Raw genomic sequence first — 16,912 nt, 5'->3', positions numbered from 1 at the left:
ACAGAAATCTCTAATTTGTCCTACTACACTATACAGATAACCCTTTTGCTTAGGAAGCAAAGGGAGGCTTCTTATGCAGTATATCATCAAAGAAACCATATGGAATATACAGGTAATCAGAATTATTTCAAGAGTTGAGAGGTTTTTGGCTTTTTTTGAAACACAAATCTTACTTTGCATTAAGTGCTTCAAAAATCAGTTAAATGAAGTATCTGTGACTTTTATATTTCATGCATGACCACTGTTAGCCCAAAACCTATGACTGCTGATTGAACATCTTTTGATCCCCATAAAGACATACAGAAGACTTATAATTCAGCCTGTATTTACTGATGGATCTCCATCCAGACATCCATCTGTGATCAGGTAAATTTTGCAGCAATGTGTTAAACATTTTAACAATTACTTTTTCAGAAGCTGCCTATAAAGAAAAATTGTTCCACAACTAAATGGGAAGTAGCTTTCCTAAGGTAAATCAATTACTTTGCTCTCAACATTTTATGTAATTAAAGAAATGTGGGGAAGAAATCAGGAATTAGCAAAGGGAGAATCCACACATTATCCATTCATTATCTAAGTAAATCTATGCTTTTTTCCTCCTCCCCCATATGTCCATAATGTAGTTAATATTCACTTAATCATAAAGGTTTTAATTTTAACCCCAACAGGAGATTCTGGTAGCTAAAGTTAAAAACTCAAGTAACTTGCTTTTAACATATAAAACCCAAACCCCTAGCATATGTCAAACTATCTACCAAAAAACAACGGTTACCTTGGGAAACAAAAAAAAATGTAGGTTTCATAAGTACTCACTATAAAAAAAAACTTCAAAAATGTTCAATGAGACAGTTTTGTTGTGTATTTTATCACATTCATTTTGGTAATTTCAGAAGTGCTCATGATCATAGTCTGAAAAACATCAACTACAAACATACACATAGTATTCAGAATTTACCTAGAGTCATAAGCTGGTTTATCCCTGCAATAATTCTGTCACACTCCTCATCTCGGGCCCTGGAACCCCACTCTCCATCCAAAGGTTTGTAGAGCAGTGTTCTGCGTTCATCGTCAGTTAAAGGAACACTGGTTCCCAGTTCTTCTGGAAATACAGCTGGAACAAAACACGAAAATTAAATTAAATCAAACATCAATGTTTGTATCTTGTGTAATACATATACTTGTAAATCAAAGATATAATGAAATCATTTTTATAAATGCATAGCCCTTGATTTGCTCAAAGACATTTTGGATGTATCCAGTATCATTTCTGTATATTATGCTGTGTTACATTTAAATGCTTACAATGCAGTTTGGTGTAGAGATCCTCCCTGAAAATACAAATACTAATTTTAAAATTTATTTTAGAACCAAGTCAGACACTCATTTATCACAGTTAAAACTTGTGTTTTGGTTTTGGAGGTATTCTGTGTTTAAAAGCCAGTATTTTTGGCAATAAGTTCTTTTGGTAAGGAATGGTGGATGATTTCCAGATAGTTTAAGACAACTTTGACATTGCTGCTAAAACATTCTCCAGGTAGTAGTTCTACATTGCCACAGTTTTGAGGTCAAATGCTAAAATGACTGCTCCTGAGTATGCAAATTAATAGTCTCATCACCTTAGAATCCTTGAGGACCTACCAGTTTTGACAATTTATATTATAACAGTAGATTTTTAAAGTAGGATGTTAAGCAGTCCTCTTAACAATTTTTAACAAAAGTTGATTTTGTGAATATAGCAAAAAAATCAGATTCAGGTTTAGTTATCTTAATCAATATTATCTGAAAATTATTTTTCCTTTCTTAAGACAACAGGAACTGGCCTCGACTAAAAAGTAAACAGAGGCACTCATTTTTAATTATTTATTTTAATCATGTTATCACTCTAACACCTGTCTTTTACTTATGATAAAGAGGTACCCATTAAAAGAAGGACTGAACCAAAATAAAAAGTTGAAATGAACACAATTACAATTAGAATAATTAAGAATTATTTATGCTCACTTTCGAGAGACAATATAATCAAATGTTTCATGGAAAACACAAGGAAAAAATGCTGATTCTGCTTTGCTTTTTAACAAGAGTTCTAAGAAGTCTTAGAAAAACCCAAGCAACCAACCAACAAGCTGTGAACATGTGAATAGTGTCCATGCTATGCTGTCCACCCTGCAGCCTGTGTATCTGCTACATGTGCTGGGCCAGAGGGAGAGGAAAATGCTGCTATTACCAAACTCTCTCACAGGCACAGGTTGCATCTGCAATGCACTGAATGTCTGCAGAAATGCTGGCATATCTTAAAGCAGCAGTTTCCTCAAGCTGACCTTGGGCATAGGTTTATCTTCATAATTGTACAAAGAGTTAAGTTTAACTGCACATTATCTATAGCAATTTTTGTATTATTTCTATTTTCAACATCACTCAGTTTATCTAGCATGGCTGGTTTTTCCCATTTCTTTTATCTTGATTCCCTTTTAGTTTATTAATTGATTTAAAGATATTCTTTAAATGCAACTGCTTTGTGGGCCTTCTTCCCCCTCCCCCCAAAACACAGGATTGTTTATGTAAAACCATATAACATATTTTTTCTTCTTAAAATACACTTGTAAAGCAAATTATATTAATAAGGTAACATACCATTACTTGGTATCAGCTCCATGTCCCAAGGGCTCATCTTCTCAGTATCACCATTGTCCCAGCTTAAAAATAACCACACTTAAATTATCCACTAATATTGCTTCAACAATGTAATTATTTAATGTTTGTAACAAAACTGTAATTTATACACTACAGAATATTATATTCTGTATATTATACAGAATAAACTGGTACAGTGAAATGCATGACTGAATTTAATGAAAGTAAGTTTCTCAGTCAGTACTTCAAATGAAGGAACTAATTAACATAAAAAAGATTGAAGATAAATTTGCTAACCAGACATTGTAGCACTGAAATAAGCTATCAGGATAATCAGGCTGAAGAGGTTCCTGGCTTTCAATTGTTCCAAACCACCAAGCATCATCTATCACTGACCTGAAACGATCACCTAGGTAAGAACAAAAAAAACCATTTCATCAATATAAGGCATGTACCCTCCCAGAAAAGCAGGTGTAGATATATCTGGCTTGATCCTGAATACAGAAATCCTTCTGAACATTTACAGCCTCAGCAGGCAAGCATGAGTAAATGCTCAGTTAAAAACTAACAAAACTATTACATTCTTTTTGAAGATCGTTTTTTAACCAAAATGAAAGCTAATATGGCATTTTAGAAAAATAATGATTTGCAAATCTACCTACATATTCTTTACTTATGAATTTATTTCTTAATTTCATATAAAAGGTAAGACATTTCAATGCTATAAGACTCCTTTAAATCTCAAATCTACTTGCATTAAATGCTACATGCTACCTTAAAATAACTGAGCACTGACACTTCTGTATGGGGAATATTTTACAAGCTGCTGAGCTCGTCCTCCTTCGTTTCTGAAGTGCTTTTTCAGCAATGCAAATGTAACTCAAGAGGTTCATTCTGTTTACTATGCAGGCAATCTGACTGATAATAGAATAAAATTTATTAAAGCTTGCTCAAAAGGTTAGCAAAGTAATTTACTGTGACTTGCAATGGCTTCGCTACCACAAAACATTCATGCAGCTGAGAAAAAAGGTCAGAAACATTATTAAAAAAAATTACATATGAGAATGCATGTATTACACACCATCATAAATGCTAACATTTTCTATAACACATGCCACAAACTTAAGAAACAATTTTAGTGTAGTGTTCTGTTCAATATAAGAAAAAATGTAATTTAAGCTTGAGATTCCAAGAACTACACATTTTTATGTGGGATTTGAATATATACACACTCTCAGCTGCTGCAGTATTTGTTCCATTTCAATACATCCACCCTCTGCCCAAATGCTTGCTGAAGTTGTCTGAAATAATAGGAAATAAATCTATTCTCAAAAATGGTCTGCTTTCTTTACTGCATTTAAAAAAAATCGAATTTAATGGATCACTGGTAATACGGGACAATTATAAGCTTCTATTAATAATCATAATTGTGCTGAATAGAACCAAGTAAACCAGAAATACGTGAAATGAAAGATCAAAAATGTAAATAAGGGCTGATGTTTTATTTTGAAAGAATAATTTATTTTCTGAAGAGCTATAAAATTACCATTTTCTAATATAGCCTTCCCTAGAGATCAGTTTTACAAAGAAACATCCATAGGTACAACTAGGAGTGGCTTCACTGAGCTGAACATAAAGCAGATCAAAACCACTTAAAGAGGCATATACTGGCAGCTGCTTCTAAGTTCTCAAGACCCACAGCATTCCTACAGACAGAATGCTAAAGCAGAAAACAACATGAGTGAAAGAACCATCTCCCACATCTCTGCTTTCCCCATGTTCTCTGTGCTACCTCATCTATGCAGGAAGCACTCAAAAATCCTTTAGAAGAAGGTGGCTCTAGTGCAATTTTCCAGAACTGAGTATCCCTGCATAATGCTCACTTGAAGATAACAAAAAATGTATGTGCAACTCACAGTGGCTGCTATGTAAGAGACAGGCAAGCACACCTGTCTAAGACATGAAGCTGCAGGAGTACTACTGGGGTAGCTTTTAGCCCAAGTATTAAACTCTTTAATACTTGGGCTAAACTGATAGAAGTTTAAATATATCTTACTATAGTTAAACTTGAAGGTTAACTACAGTAAGATAAAGATATGCAGTAAATAGAATCTGAATGCAAATAAGAACCTGTAATTTTAAATGTTATGTTTGTTCCTTCTAAAAGGATTCATACAATTATATAAATTTAATATTAAAAGATATAATAGATACACAGATATTCTTCCCTAAAACAAAGGCAAGACAACAACAAAAATTTGCATTATATGCATTGGAAGCTTGATAAAAGGTCCTGGTACTTCCAATACTTTCTGTGTAGCTTGGATTTATTCCAGACTGGAAGTTTCTTGAAATACAGCATCAGCTCAGGAAGCCTGGCTAGGCTGTTCACAAACAAGCTATGGCAATCATTCTGCTGCTGCTGCAATGATTTTGTGCCAAAACATGGCATGGCAGAGGAGGATAAGACTGCAGATCCATAACCATAAGGAAAGAGCAAAGCTTAGTGACCTATTAGTAGATCTTCATCAACCTTGTCACTTATGAGAGCTTTAAACTGAAATGATCTTGGAGAGGAAATCAAGGTTTACATTTCTTACTGGATCACAAGTCTGGGGTCTTTACCAACTTCCCTGTAGAACTGAAGATGAGCTGTCTTTCAGACAACATAGTGCAAAGTATGAGATGATATGGAACTTATTCCTATGGCATCATGTAATTTATACATGTAAAGTAGCTAACCTAAGGATACTGCAGAGGCATACAACCTAAGGCTATCAAAGGACAGGAGATTAATTCATTCCACAGCTGAAAGATGATCTTTGTCATCATATGGAAAAGATGACTTGGAAATAGATCTGACTGGAGGACCTACCAGTCATGGGCATTGTTCCAATATCCAGTACTCCAAAATAACTGGGCACAGGCAAACTAAAAAGAATCCAAGTCATTCCCTCATCACTTGACAGCAAATTATAACTATATACACTTCAGTGAAGCTAAACCATAGGGTTTAGAAAAGAATTAAAAAAGGATAAGAAGATGGAAAGAGCATTCTTTTTGTATAACCTAGACATCAATTTGCAATTTTTGAAAAATTATTCCCATGTTTTCAGCAGAAATTTCAGAAATTGATAAAAAATAATCCTAGTAGCAATGCAGTTGCAGGAGGGCCTTCAATTAAAAAAAAAAAAAAAAACAATATATAGGCTACAAGAAGTTTTCAGCTAGCAACAAACACCACATTCCTAAAACCTATCCCTAACTATTCCCTCTGCAAATATACAACTGACATTTTCTTTGTACTTTCTTTTAAAGATCACCTGCAATATTTAGCTTGCTTGCTGCCACTTTGGTCAAGGACTATGTAGAACTCTCCAGCTAACTATGGGCAGAGTTTACTCTCTGACTTCAGTATAGCATTAGGATTTCTTTATCATAATCTACTATTAAGAAAGCTATCATGAAAATAGGTAGACACTTAGAAAAACAAACGAAACCACAGCACACAACTTTCCCCACAACTCACCTATATTCCATCGCCTATGCTTTGCATCATCAAATTGTTGCCTCAAAACTAGGAAATCTATGACATCTGGCATATCATGGTACCTAATTACAACAGAACACACAACTATTAAGCAATAAACCAGCAAAAGCATAAACAGCATAAAATTAACACTTCAAAATCAACACTTGAAAAGCACAAGGCAATATTTATGTAATCATTCCACTTTCAACCTCAACACCCCCCCGGCCATCCCCATCCGAGAAAACCCCTAATTTGCATACAGCATTGCTTTCCTTACTTCATGGTGAAGGCTCCTCCAGTCAGTTTACCCGTATCAGGGTCAAGAAAAGCTAGTTTAAGACAGCAGAGAGTAGGCAATCCAACTTCATACTTAATCCCAACTATTTTCATCAGCTCTTGCTCCTAGAATAAATAAAATACTATGTACCATCACTGAAGTTAATTGAAATAGCTTTCTGAAACATGAAAACATGGGTATATTGAATGTACTATATTTCTGCCAGATCATGTAAAAATCAAGAAGCTGAAATTTAGTCTTTCACAATGAGCTATCATTTCACAATGCAATATGCTTGAAAAATATTTTGCTATGAAGTATAACCATCTTATCTGCTCAAGCTGATACAAAAAGTATTAAAGTTTAAGGTCTGATTTCATTTGGCTATAAGTCAAATTTTTCCCCTTATCTTACAATATTAAGAGCACTAGATTTACTTGTATCAGGGACTTACTTCCAGTTAGGTTTGTTTGTTTGTTTGTGGTTTTTGTTAGTTTTTTGGGTTTGTTTGTTTGGGGGGGGGTTGTTTGGGTTTTTTAAATATTAAGTTAGAAACAAAAAAGAAAAAGAAGTCATACCCGCAATTCCATTTTATGCCACGGTTGTTTCTTGGGATTAATATTATAAATTTTGTTCTTCTTGGCCATTACAACGTATGCTTCATGACCTTGTCGGAAATAGTAAACCTAAAAGTGAAATGTGACAGTTATCCTCCAAAGACTCTGTGGAGCTGAAATGCTAAAAAGTCACTGTCGTACAATGTGTGTACTTTCTATTTCATCAACTTTTCAGTCTGTTTTCCTGCCAAAGTCAGGAGTTCTCAACATTTAAGTGGAGGAAAATTAAAAAAGAATTATTATATAAAATTATAGAAACATTTATTAAAAAAAAAAGCAGAAAACACTTAGAACATTATTTTCTGTATGAAAAAAATACCCTAAATTACACATGAGTGAGGCCAACAAAATCACTAACAAAACCATCCATTTATCATTGCACCATAGAGCAATTAAATGACAGCAACAACTAATCTATCTGGTTAGACATCACTGTAGGACAGCCCAAAGTTAACTATCAAGTATCACTAAACTCACTATCTAGCTTATCTTTTTCAAACAAAAAATATATTCTAGAAGGAAAAGTCTGTTATTGTTCTGGTAAGATTTTGGTGTTTGCTTCCATATCACTCAAAAAGTAGCCTAACAAATGCCTGAACAAACTAAAATAGACATTTCCAATACTTATTAATTTTTTTAATCCTTCTAGTAAATATTTCCATGGTTCAGAGACATCCAGTCTAATCCAGTTCTGCTTTGATCTTGTTGTATATATCATACCACATGGATGAATGCTTTTATAATAAGCCATCACTGTAATGAGTTAGTAAGCTGAAACCCATTAACACGTATTCAAGGAATGCATTTGAAATGCGAAACAGAGGTTCCCCAAACTAGTCAGAACAAAGATCTGATAAATGGCTGTATTCTTTGTGCAATTTATGCCAAATAAAAGATCCTCTTCAAGTGTCCCAACATGGGATTTCCATCTAATTGCACAAAGGAAAGATAGCTTTAATGTAAAGGTCCAATACAGCAAGAAAAAGCAGAGCAGAAATCACTCTAAGTTTTAAAATACACAAATAAACACACTAATATTTGTATTCCTACCTACTTGCCAAAGCACTTGTATCATAAAACATTATAAAGAAGTCTTTGCCAGGTTTCTACATTAACGAGTACTGAACTCTTAGTGTCATGTGTCAATTTTTTTTTTAAATTAAGAACTCAGCACCACATTTTTTTAAAAATCCCTGTTTTCAGAGTATTCAATATGCATAATATCCTCATAGGGACAAAACATACAGCAGCTACAAAAGGCATGAAAGCATTGAGAATCTCCTAGGCAATGTCAGAATCTATCTGTCAGGAAAAGGAACAGAGGCTACTGAGACACATCTGAAGGCAAATTTACATTACACTCTCAACATTGTGATGATTGTTTCTCATACATTCCACTGAATCAAAACAAAAAAAGTGCACAGGCTACAAACAATCTCTGCTACACTCAGTGTTTCTGCTAAACCACTACATAAATTCAACCCACTGTTTACAGAAGTAAAATATTCTTTATTTTGCAAATGACTCTAAGCATTGCATCTTCTGGCAGAAGAACAAACTGCAAAGATATTTGTGAAAAGAAAAAAAAAATTCATATCTTTTCCCAGGAAATAATATTTTTATGCTTGATGAATTCCTGCTTCTGCATGTTTGTTGTAGTACCAGACAAAACTGGTTTTTATTGTGTTAAGGGCAGAACACTCCAACAAACATGCCTGGTATTTGGGTATTCAGACAGCAAAGTTGCAAGCCCATCTCTCTGGTGTGTTTCCACTGTTCTTCAAGTCACAGACTATTCAGAAAGGGAAAAGGGATGGTATGTGCTATTCTTATACCCTAAGTGTAACTAAATATAGCACTACTGGTTTTTTATTACATGTTTGTACAGCTTGAGAACAAATTTTAAATATACCCCTTCCCAAATCTTATAAAACATACCTACCATCCAACAAAGTGTTGGAAGGCCACACAATATTGTTTCTCATAATATTCCTCTAATTAAGCCCACCCTTTATTTCTGTGAATGTCAAAAGTAACTTTCTAGATGAATACTTTCTTTTCACATATTAAGCAAATCCGGGGAAGGCAAGTATCAGAGATGGAATTTCAGACAGAGCAGCTGGATTACAAACATACTCTCAATTGGAGCAATTATTCCTACTTTCTAGGCACAGGACACAAAACCTCCCGTTTTCCCACATAAAGCATTTTCAGCAAAAGGATGTACCCTACTTAGATATTCCTAGTACACACTGTACGTGGTATTCAGCCGGTGCCAAGTCAAACACAACTGTTTATCTTACTAAACCAATATGATGTTAAAGTCTCCTGAGCAGTATGGTACTGATAAATCCTTGGCTGCTTCACTGGATCCAGATGGTATCAGGCACCAAATATATTTATTTGGACTTGATCTTTTGAACAGCAGAGTCTCCAAAACATGCTTCCTGGAGGATATCAATCCATAAGCATTCTCTCTAGCTGCAACTCTCAACTTGAAATGCTCCTTCCCTCCCTCACTAGACTTTGCTGATGTAATTTTTGCATAACTGTGCTATGAACTGATCAGTGAAGTGATCCAGTAAAAACAAAACTGCTTGCACATGCAACCTCTGTTCCTGATTCTGCTTCTGAGGTGGTGCCCACAAAAAGCTTCAGCTTGGGAACAAAGTTAATCAACTTTGCTGCCATGTCAAATATTTCTCCAACAGCATTCTAAAAGTGTGAGCTATACGACAACTCTGTTTAGTAACTCAGAAAACATGCTGCTCCCCAAATAGACAACACACACTGCCCATTACAGCATAAGCCAGCTATTTCCTCTTATTTTAACCTGAGGGTGTTTTAAGAAACATGTACAGACTCTGGCTTTCAAGATTGCATTCTACCTAATACTACTTATTCATAGAATGCGCTGTAACGTTCACCTGCTACATATTCCAAAACAGAAACTGGTGGGTATACTTTTGCTACTGTATTTTGACACATCTGGGTCATTTACAGTCTGGTTTGTATAAAATACATATATACAAAACTTTTCTCATGGTTTTCCATTGTAAGAGATGAGCAGAAGCTTTTTATATCAGGAACACAAGTGATAAGGACAATATCAGTATTTTTCTTCAAAATAAATGATTTTTTTTAAAAAATGACGCCAAAACAATCATACCAAGCAAAAAAACTCACAACCTTCCCCAGGAGGCTTGATTCCTGGCGTTTTTTTTCAAGTCCCAAACTGAAGTATGTTTTCCAGACTTAATTTCATATCTGATTTCTTACCTGTTTTTCAGGATCCTAAATGCTCTACAATTAAGGAATACTTTCACAACATAAAGCACCTCACACAGCTTGTCTACAGGTGTCATAAGGAAATCCACACACTGAATAGCATACAAGAAGGAACACTACTGCAACAGCAGGGAATAATAATATAAAGTTAAAGCAACACTATGCAGAATATTTTCGAAGTACAAAGAAGCAAAAGCAATTTTAACCAGATCAAAGAATGTTTTTAAGAAAATCCAAAATATTTTGATTATAAGTCTCTGGAGGAAAAATGCACAGATGAAAATACAAAAGGCAAAAAACGAACTGAAAGAAGCAAGGACACAGAGGCAAAAACTACAATACCTCATCTCCCATCTGTGGGACAAACGGGCACCGCCGGGGAACAGTGTCTGTAATCCACGCTGAAGGCAGCCATTCCTCCAGTGTCAAACCATTTTCTGCCAGAACTCCTACAGCCAGCCTCTGAAGAAAACATAGAGGATTTGTACAAAATTATTGTTACTGTGAGGATTAATCTTAACTGCTTTTTGAGATTTTTTTGGGGGGTGTGTGAGGTAATTATGTCTCATGCCCAAAAAGATACAATGGAAACATGTCATTCTCTTGAACCAAATTCACATGGCTGCGTTGGCCAAAAAGGCACTAAAATTATACAGCTGCCTCCAATTAAGGAACCTTGCACAAAACAAGTAGGAAGATTTATGAGGTAAATCATGTGAAAATTACGTGGATTGGGCACATCCACATTTACTATATTTACTATAAAGTGCTATGCAACTACATTTTCAGAATGCATTTCCACATCACATACTTGTAAGCAATGACACTCAAGGCAGTTGCTCATCCTAGGTGCACACTGCTTGTCTGTATCCACTAAGTCAGATAAAGCAGGGGTTTGTACAGCCATTCAGGCAAGGCTGCTTTGAAATTCCTAACAGGATCTTGTGTGTGTGTACAGAAAACAACCCTGGATGTCTGTACAGAAATCCACTGCATTCAGCCACTGCTGGAGGACTGCATCTCCAGACTGCAAGTAGGATATGCCATGTGTAATTCCATTATACCAATTCAAATGTGGTTTCACATGACTAAAAGCACTGTGATGATTGCACCAGTGAGTATCACAGGAAAAAGCATACATATAGTAAAAAACAAAAGCCCACCAAAAAAAAAAAATAGAACATCTCTACTGTAATGAGTCAATAACATAGAAGCACTTTGTGAATTCTGAGGTTCAAGTAGGTCTGTCTTGCAAAAAACTGATACATTGCATCAGAGCAAAGTGTCTAGCCAACTGGTGAATTATGGGAAGGCAGAACCTTCCCTTATTATAACTTTACACATTAATCATCAGTTGAAAACATTCTGGAACTGAAGTTTGAAGTTAGTAACTCATCAGGAAGGGACTATTCCCAGTGATTTTATTAAATAATTTCTGAAACTTTAATAAATCCTTTAGTAATTAGTTTCACTACCTGACTGCATACTCAAGTGGGTTTGGGGTTTTGAGCTTTCTGTGTTACCAGGTGCAACATCTCACTGTAACAAAACAAGGAATGAAATCACTGTACATTTATTCCTTTCTAAACCATTATAGTTTTATACAAGCTTTTTCATCATATCTCTTCCAAACTCTCTCCCTTCTAAGAGTCAGCCTCTGTGTCTGATCTAAAGAAAAAAAAATGTTCAGCACTTTTGATCTTCCTGGGTGATCCTTCCTTGTCTTTCTTTACTGCTGTATCATTTTTTAGATTGATTTTTGGTAGAGGAGGATAAGAAATGTAAGCACCATTCAAGATCATTAAACCCATGCATTAATAGAGATGAATGTCAATATTCTCTACTCCTTTTTTAATTTTAAAGCTTCTATGTGTGGCTACAAAGACATTCAGAACTTCTTTCCTCAATTGAAAGACCTAATTTTGAATCAGGATCAGAATGAGGAAGAACTTTCTACCAGAAAGGTCTGTGAGCTCTCTGCTCAGTAAGGAGGTCAAATGTCCACCACAAGAAACTTCAAAGACTAACATCTGTCAGGAATGACAGGTATAATTAATGCTACCAAGGGATAGAGGAAAGAGAGATGATTTTCTAAAATACTTCCAGCCTCATATTTTCTTCTGACTCAAGAAATAAGCAGGTCAGCTTTTAAAGTCTGAAATATCTAGCCCTGGTACTTTTTAAATTAAAGATGTCCCATATCTCAATAACTGGGACTAAAATGGATGCAAGATTCCCAAAACACTCTGGTTAGTTTTAATCTAAGTAGAAATACTAGGCTGTCAACCAGTTTTTTTATAATAAAAAGCTAAACTAGAAGTTTTAATCATCTAAAAAGTCCCCCAGCATCTATTTTTCTCATCTGCTTTCTTATTCCTTCTGATACCTTCTTTTTGTTTCAGATTGTATGAATAGCAATATACTCTTAGTATTGACAGTGCAACTAATGACTGTGTACAATACAGAAAAAGTAGCCAAAAGAAAGAAGAAAGATTACCAGCTGACATCCTGTGTGCCATACCAGAGATTCACAGCTAATCTGACACTGTGCCAGCCTCTGTGTTTGAACAGCTGTTTTGTCAGTCTACCTTCTAATGAGGGCTAAGACACTGAAATAATTATCTTAAAGAATTCTGAGGACTCCTAACCTAAGAAATAAACAAAATACAGGTACTTGGTTTAGATGATACAGTTAGCTTCCTTGGGTACTGCAAAAATAGAAGCTTTAAGCTTACAATAACAACTAACATCTACCAGATAGATCACTTCTGCTCTCTGTAAAGAAAGAAGGAAGAATGAAGTTTTCAGATCTAACAATTAAAAACAAAACAACCTCTGAAAATCCACACTGAAAATAACTAAAATCACTGGAAATTTCTGTGTACTGATATAAACTGTAATTACATTATATTAGAAAGCAAACAAAATACAGACAACAACAAAGTCCTGATCAAGTCATATTTCTCTTGATGGAGTCAATAATGACAAGCATAATGCGAATTGACAGAAAAAAATTACACGGTTGTGCAGATCTAAAAAAAATTGCAATTATATAAGAAGACAAGTCAGCACAGCTGTAAAAAATACTGGCACTTTATAACAATACTCAATTGTATTGGAAGTTGAATACTCTACTTCCACAGAAAGGAAGTTTCTGGTGTGAGTAAGGATAGTGATAAGGACATTAGAAGTGCTCCTTACATCAAATGTATCATATTCAGAAAGCATATCATTATAGTTACCTGTCTTGCAAGAGGTCTTTAATTACCATTTGTAAAGAGTAAAAGTCATTATATGTTTTAAAATTAGACAATATTAAGTTGTATATGTAACTGAATCATTCATCCAATTATTTCTAAGTCAGTAGGAATGAGCAACCTGTAATACACAAACATCTAACCTTTTGTTTTCTCTCTTTGGGTTTCCTCTTCTTTGGTGATGTTGATGGTCCATCTTTCTCCTCAATACCCTTTTTCCTTTCCTTTTTAATTTGCTTCCTTTGTTTTTCAGGTCCTTCTTCATCCTCTGAACTACTTTCTGCTTTCTTTGTTTTAATTTTAGGAATTTTCTTTGGTGGTTGCAAATTGATTCCTGCATCTGCCGTCCAGTCAGAATAATCACTAGAATAGTCACTATATATGATATAACAAAGAAAGAAGAAATGAAACCCTAAAGTTAAAAAGTGCATTGGATTACATAATATAACCCAATAAAAAATTGCAGTTAACAGTCTAGATAACTACAATGTTTTGATAGTTAAAACCCTGATGATTAAAACCCTATATTCTATCTACAATTTAAATGGGAATAAACCAAAAGCCCTGACATCATTTGGTCTTGCAAAAAACTTAACTTATAGCATCCCTCAAAGTAAATACTTTTATTTACTTCATCAATTCAAGAGGATAAACATTAAAGTTTGGATATTGTTTTCAAGACTTCTGGTTTTGAATAGCTTTGAATGAAAAAATAAAGGACGCTCTATTTGCTCTTTAATTCCAAACCAAGGATCACAGCTCAGACTGAGCACCATAGGAAACTGCTACTACCTGCCTGAAGTGTTTGTATGCCTGAAAAGAAATTCCTTCCTGCAAAACAATTCTGCTTCTAGCAAACAAGGAAAAACCTTCCCTAAATTTTAGTTAGCAACATGACTGAAAATTAAAGCCTTAAAATTTCGTGTTCTTGTTCACTTTTTCTTCTAAATCTGCACAAGTTATTACTCATTAACTGTTTACAGCAAAAATTATTAAAGATTTCTTAGCAAGAATTTTCTCTGTATGTTATATATACCGTCACTTACCTAGAACTGCCATCACTGTGCCATGCTCTTTCATCATCCTCTGATGTTCCACCACTGGCAACAACTACTTCCCCTTCCTAATAAGGAGAGCAGAGGGCATTGGGAAGGGGGAGAGAGGGAAGCAGAGAAAAAGAAAGGGTTTTCTTTAGAGTTTAAGTTATAATATATGACAATAGAATGAAAACTTTTCTAGGCTTTATATGCGTTATAAACATCTGGTATTCTAGAAGCTTTATGTTAAAAAGGAATTTTAGTTTGCAGGAAGTTCCTTTACTTTAGTGGACTTTAGAAAGAAGCATGAAGATATCTGTGCCTGGCCAGATGCAGTGTAGAGCAACATTTTTCATCACCATTTGAAAAATTAGTTTACCTTCTCAAAAATTATTTTTAACATCGTATTTCCACATCTTTTTAATACTGAACAAAAACCCAATATGAACATTATGTACTCCTCACTCATTCTCTGCCATAGCTACAGAAGCACAGAATAATTGAGGCTGGAAGGGACTTCTGGAAGTCATATTATCCAACCTCCCTGTTCAAACAGGGTCACCTACAGTTGGTGACCATATTGCTAGGCCACGTGGGCAGTACTGATTGGGCTTACAAATTGCACACATACTTTAGAAAATACCCTTACAAATGAGCATTTTTCTCCTTTGTTGATTACTTTTTAAGTCAAAGCTAAACATATACAACGGCATGTGAAAACCTAATACAGCATAATTTTTTAAAGAGGTGAAAGGAAACACCCAATGAAAAATGTAACTTGACTTTCCACTAAAAACAAGGTTTCATTCGCTGAAACAGGAGCTTTATGCATAGAAATGGAATATGTAAGACTGCCTCAAGAATAAGGCTCTTACATCTGAAGAACTGTGTCCATTTTCCAGCTCTTCAGCAGGCCTTGCAGTTTCTTCTGCTGCATATCTCGTACGGTAGTTGTGCTGATTGGCTGCTTGTTTCTTTGAGTCACTAGCATCTAGTAAATTATCATGAGAATGGTTCTGTGAAGATATAAAAGTCAAAATACCTAATATTTGAGTATACATTTTATTAATACATAGCATTTTCTTTAATAATACTATTCCAGGAAGCAATTTTTGGATTGGCAAAAAGTTACAAGTCCAAAACAAAGAGCTGCTGAAGAAAACACTCCACATGCATAGTTGAATGAATGTAAGCACCAAACAGTTCTGTGTATTCTGGAAATAATTAAATTTCTTCCCAGACACAAACACAATTTTTAAATCTGCAATTATTAAAAATATTCATTCTCTGAAAAGAACATGTCAGTTAATAAGGACTAAAACATAACTACTGATAGGCTGCTAAGGGTTTGTAAAAGCTTAGAATTACACTAAAAATGGCTAAGGAAAGAAGACTCTTAAGCATAAGTCCAAAGTGTTATTTTGCAGCCAAGGGGTCAGATGTGTTAGAAAAGAAACCCGTACAGTAATACATCCTTAGGATAGAGATGACTGTTAGAAAATACAGACCTTTAAATAGAATGATGATGCATTGAAGAATTCAAATGAATGAGTCAGTTTGAAAGAATATGAAGCTTAAAAGAATGAAATAAAGCTGTAATTTAGAAACACTTCATGCTCCAGCATTAAGAGATTTTGTTCCTCCTGTAGAATATATATAATGCAAACGCTCTCTACATCAAGTCTACAATCTTGTCGTAGTCCCCAGTCACTGGGAAAAAACCCCAAGAGTCATGATCACAATTTCAAGAGTTTTGTGCTATTTTTTTTTTTTTTGGCATGTATAGTCAAACTTCATCCTACTTCAGATCCAAGAAAATAATTTCTGGGCTCATTACTAAGTGCCACAAAAAGAGGCACACTTCCTTCTGTTCCAGTATTATCCTCCTGCCACAAAAGAAAACCTCGAGTATCTATTAGGTGCTGACAATAGTTTAAAAAAAAAACAGTCCCAGAGATGAAGAAAGCAGAACTGGAACAAAACAAAGAAAGGCACTAATATTTTGACAGCCTTCTAGTAGAGCAGACTGCTTGTACCTATTCCTCTTGATTTTTTTTTCTTTTGTACGAAAGAAAATACCTTTTCTATCATGTATGATATAAGCTGGTTCATTAGGTTAAATTTTCTTCTTGAGGAAAATAACTCCCACTTTTTACAGTAAAAGCTGTACTAAAACTTGGCTATAAGATTTAGTTTTCCTTAGCCACAACAATCATCATTAAAGCGCAGAAGTCCAGTAACTAGCTTTTCTCCCATGCTCCCTGCCAGAAGAT

General features: G+C 34.8%; 1 protein-coding gene across 1 annotated transcript in view; it reads right to left on the bottom strand.

Annotated features, from left to right (window-relative positions):
- PHIP (pleckstrin homology domain interacting protein) overlaps positions 1 to 16,912 on the bottom strand; it is a 109,008-nt gene that overhangs the window by 19,455 nt on the left and 72,641 nt on the right. The window contains exons 21-30 of the mRNA XM_054279370.1: positions 15,515 to 15,655; positions 14,649 to 14,725; positions 13,746 to 13,977; positions 10,688 to 10,807; positions 7,019 to 7,126; positions 6,441 to 6,565; positions 6,161 to 6,243; positions 2,929 to 3,040; positions 2,632 to 2,693; positions 956 to 1,111 (exon numbers count right to left, since the gene is read on the bottom strand). Coding sequence (XP_054135345.1) covers positions 956 to 1,111; positions 2,632 to 2,693; positions 2,929 to 3,040; positions 6,161 to 6,243; positions 6,441 to 6,565; positions 7,019 to 7,126; positions 10,688 to 10,807; positions 13,746 to 13,977; positions 14,649 to 14,725; positions 15,515 to 15,655 — 1,216 coding nt within the window. The remainder of the gene's footprint in view (positions 1 to 955; positions 1,112 to 2,631; positions 2,694 to 2,928; positions 3,041 to 6,160; positions 6,244 to 6,440; positions 6,566 to 7,018; positions 7,127 to 10,687; positions 10,808 to 13,745; positions 13,978 to 14,648; positions 14,726 to 15,514; positions 15,656 to 16,912) is intronic.

The sequence above is a fragment of the Melozone crissalis genome, unplaced genomic scaffold (assembly GCF_028551555.1).
Source record: "Melozone crissalis strain CALT ecotype California unplaced genomic scaffold, PUWL_Pcris_2 ptg000027l_1, whole genome shotgun sequence".
In the NCBI taxonomy this organism is placed as follows: Eukaryota; Metazoa; Chordata; class Aves; order Passeriformes; family Passerellidae; genus Melozone; species Melozone crissalis.
Note: the sequence above shows the minus strand (reverse complement) of the source record. Positions and strands in the feature narration are given on the sequence as shown.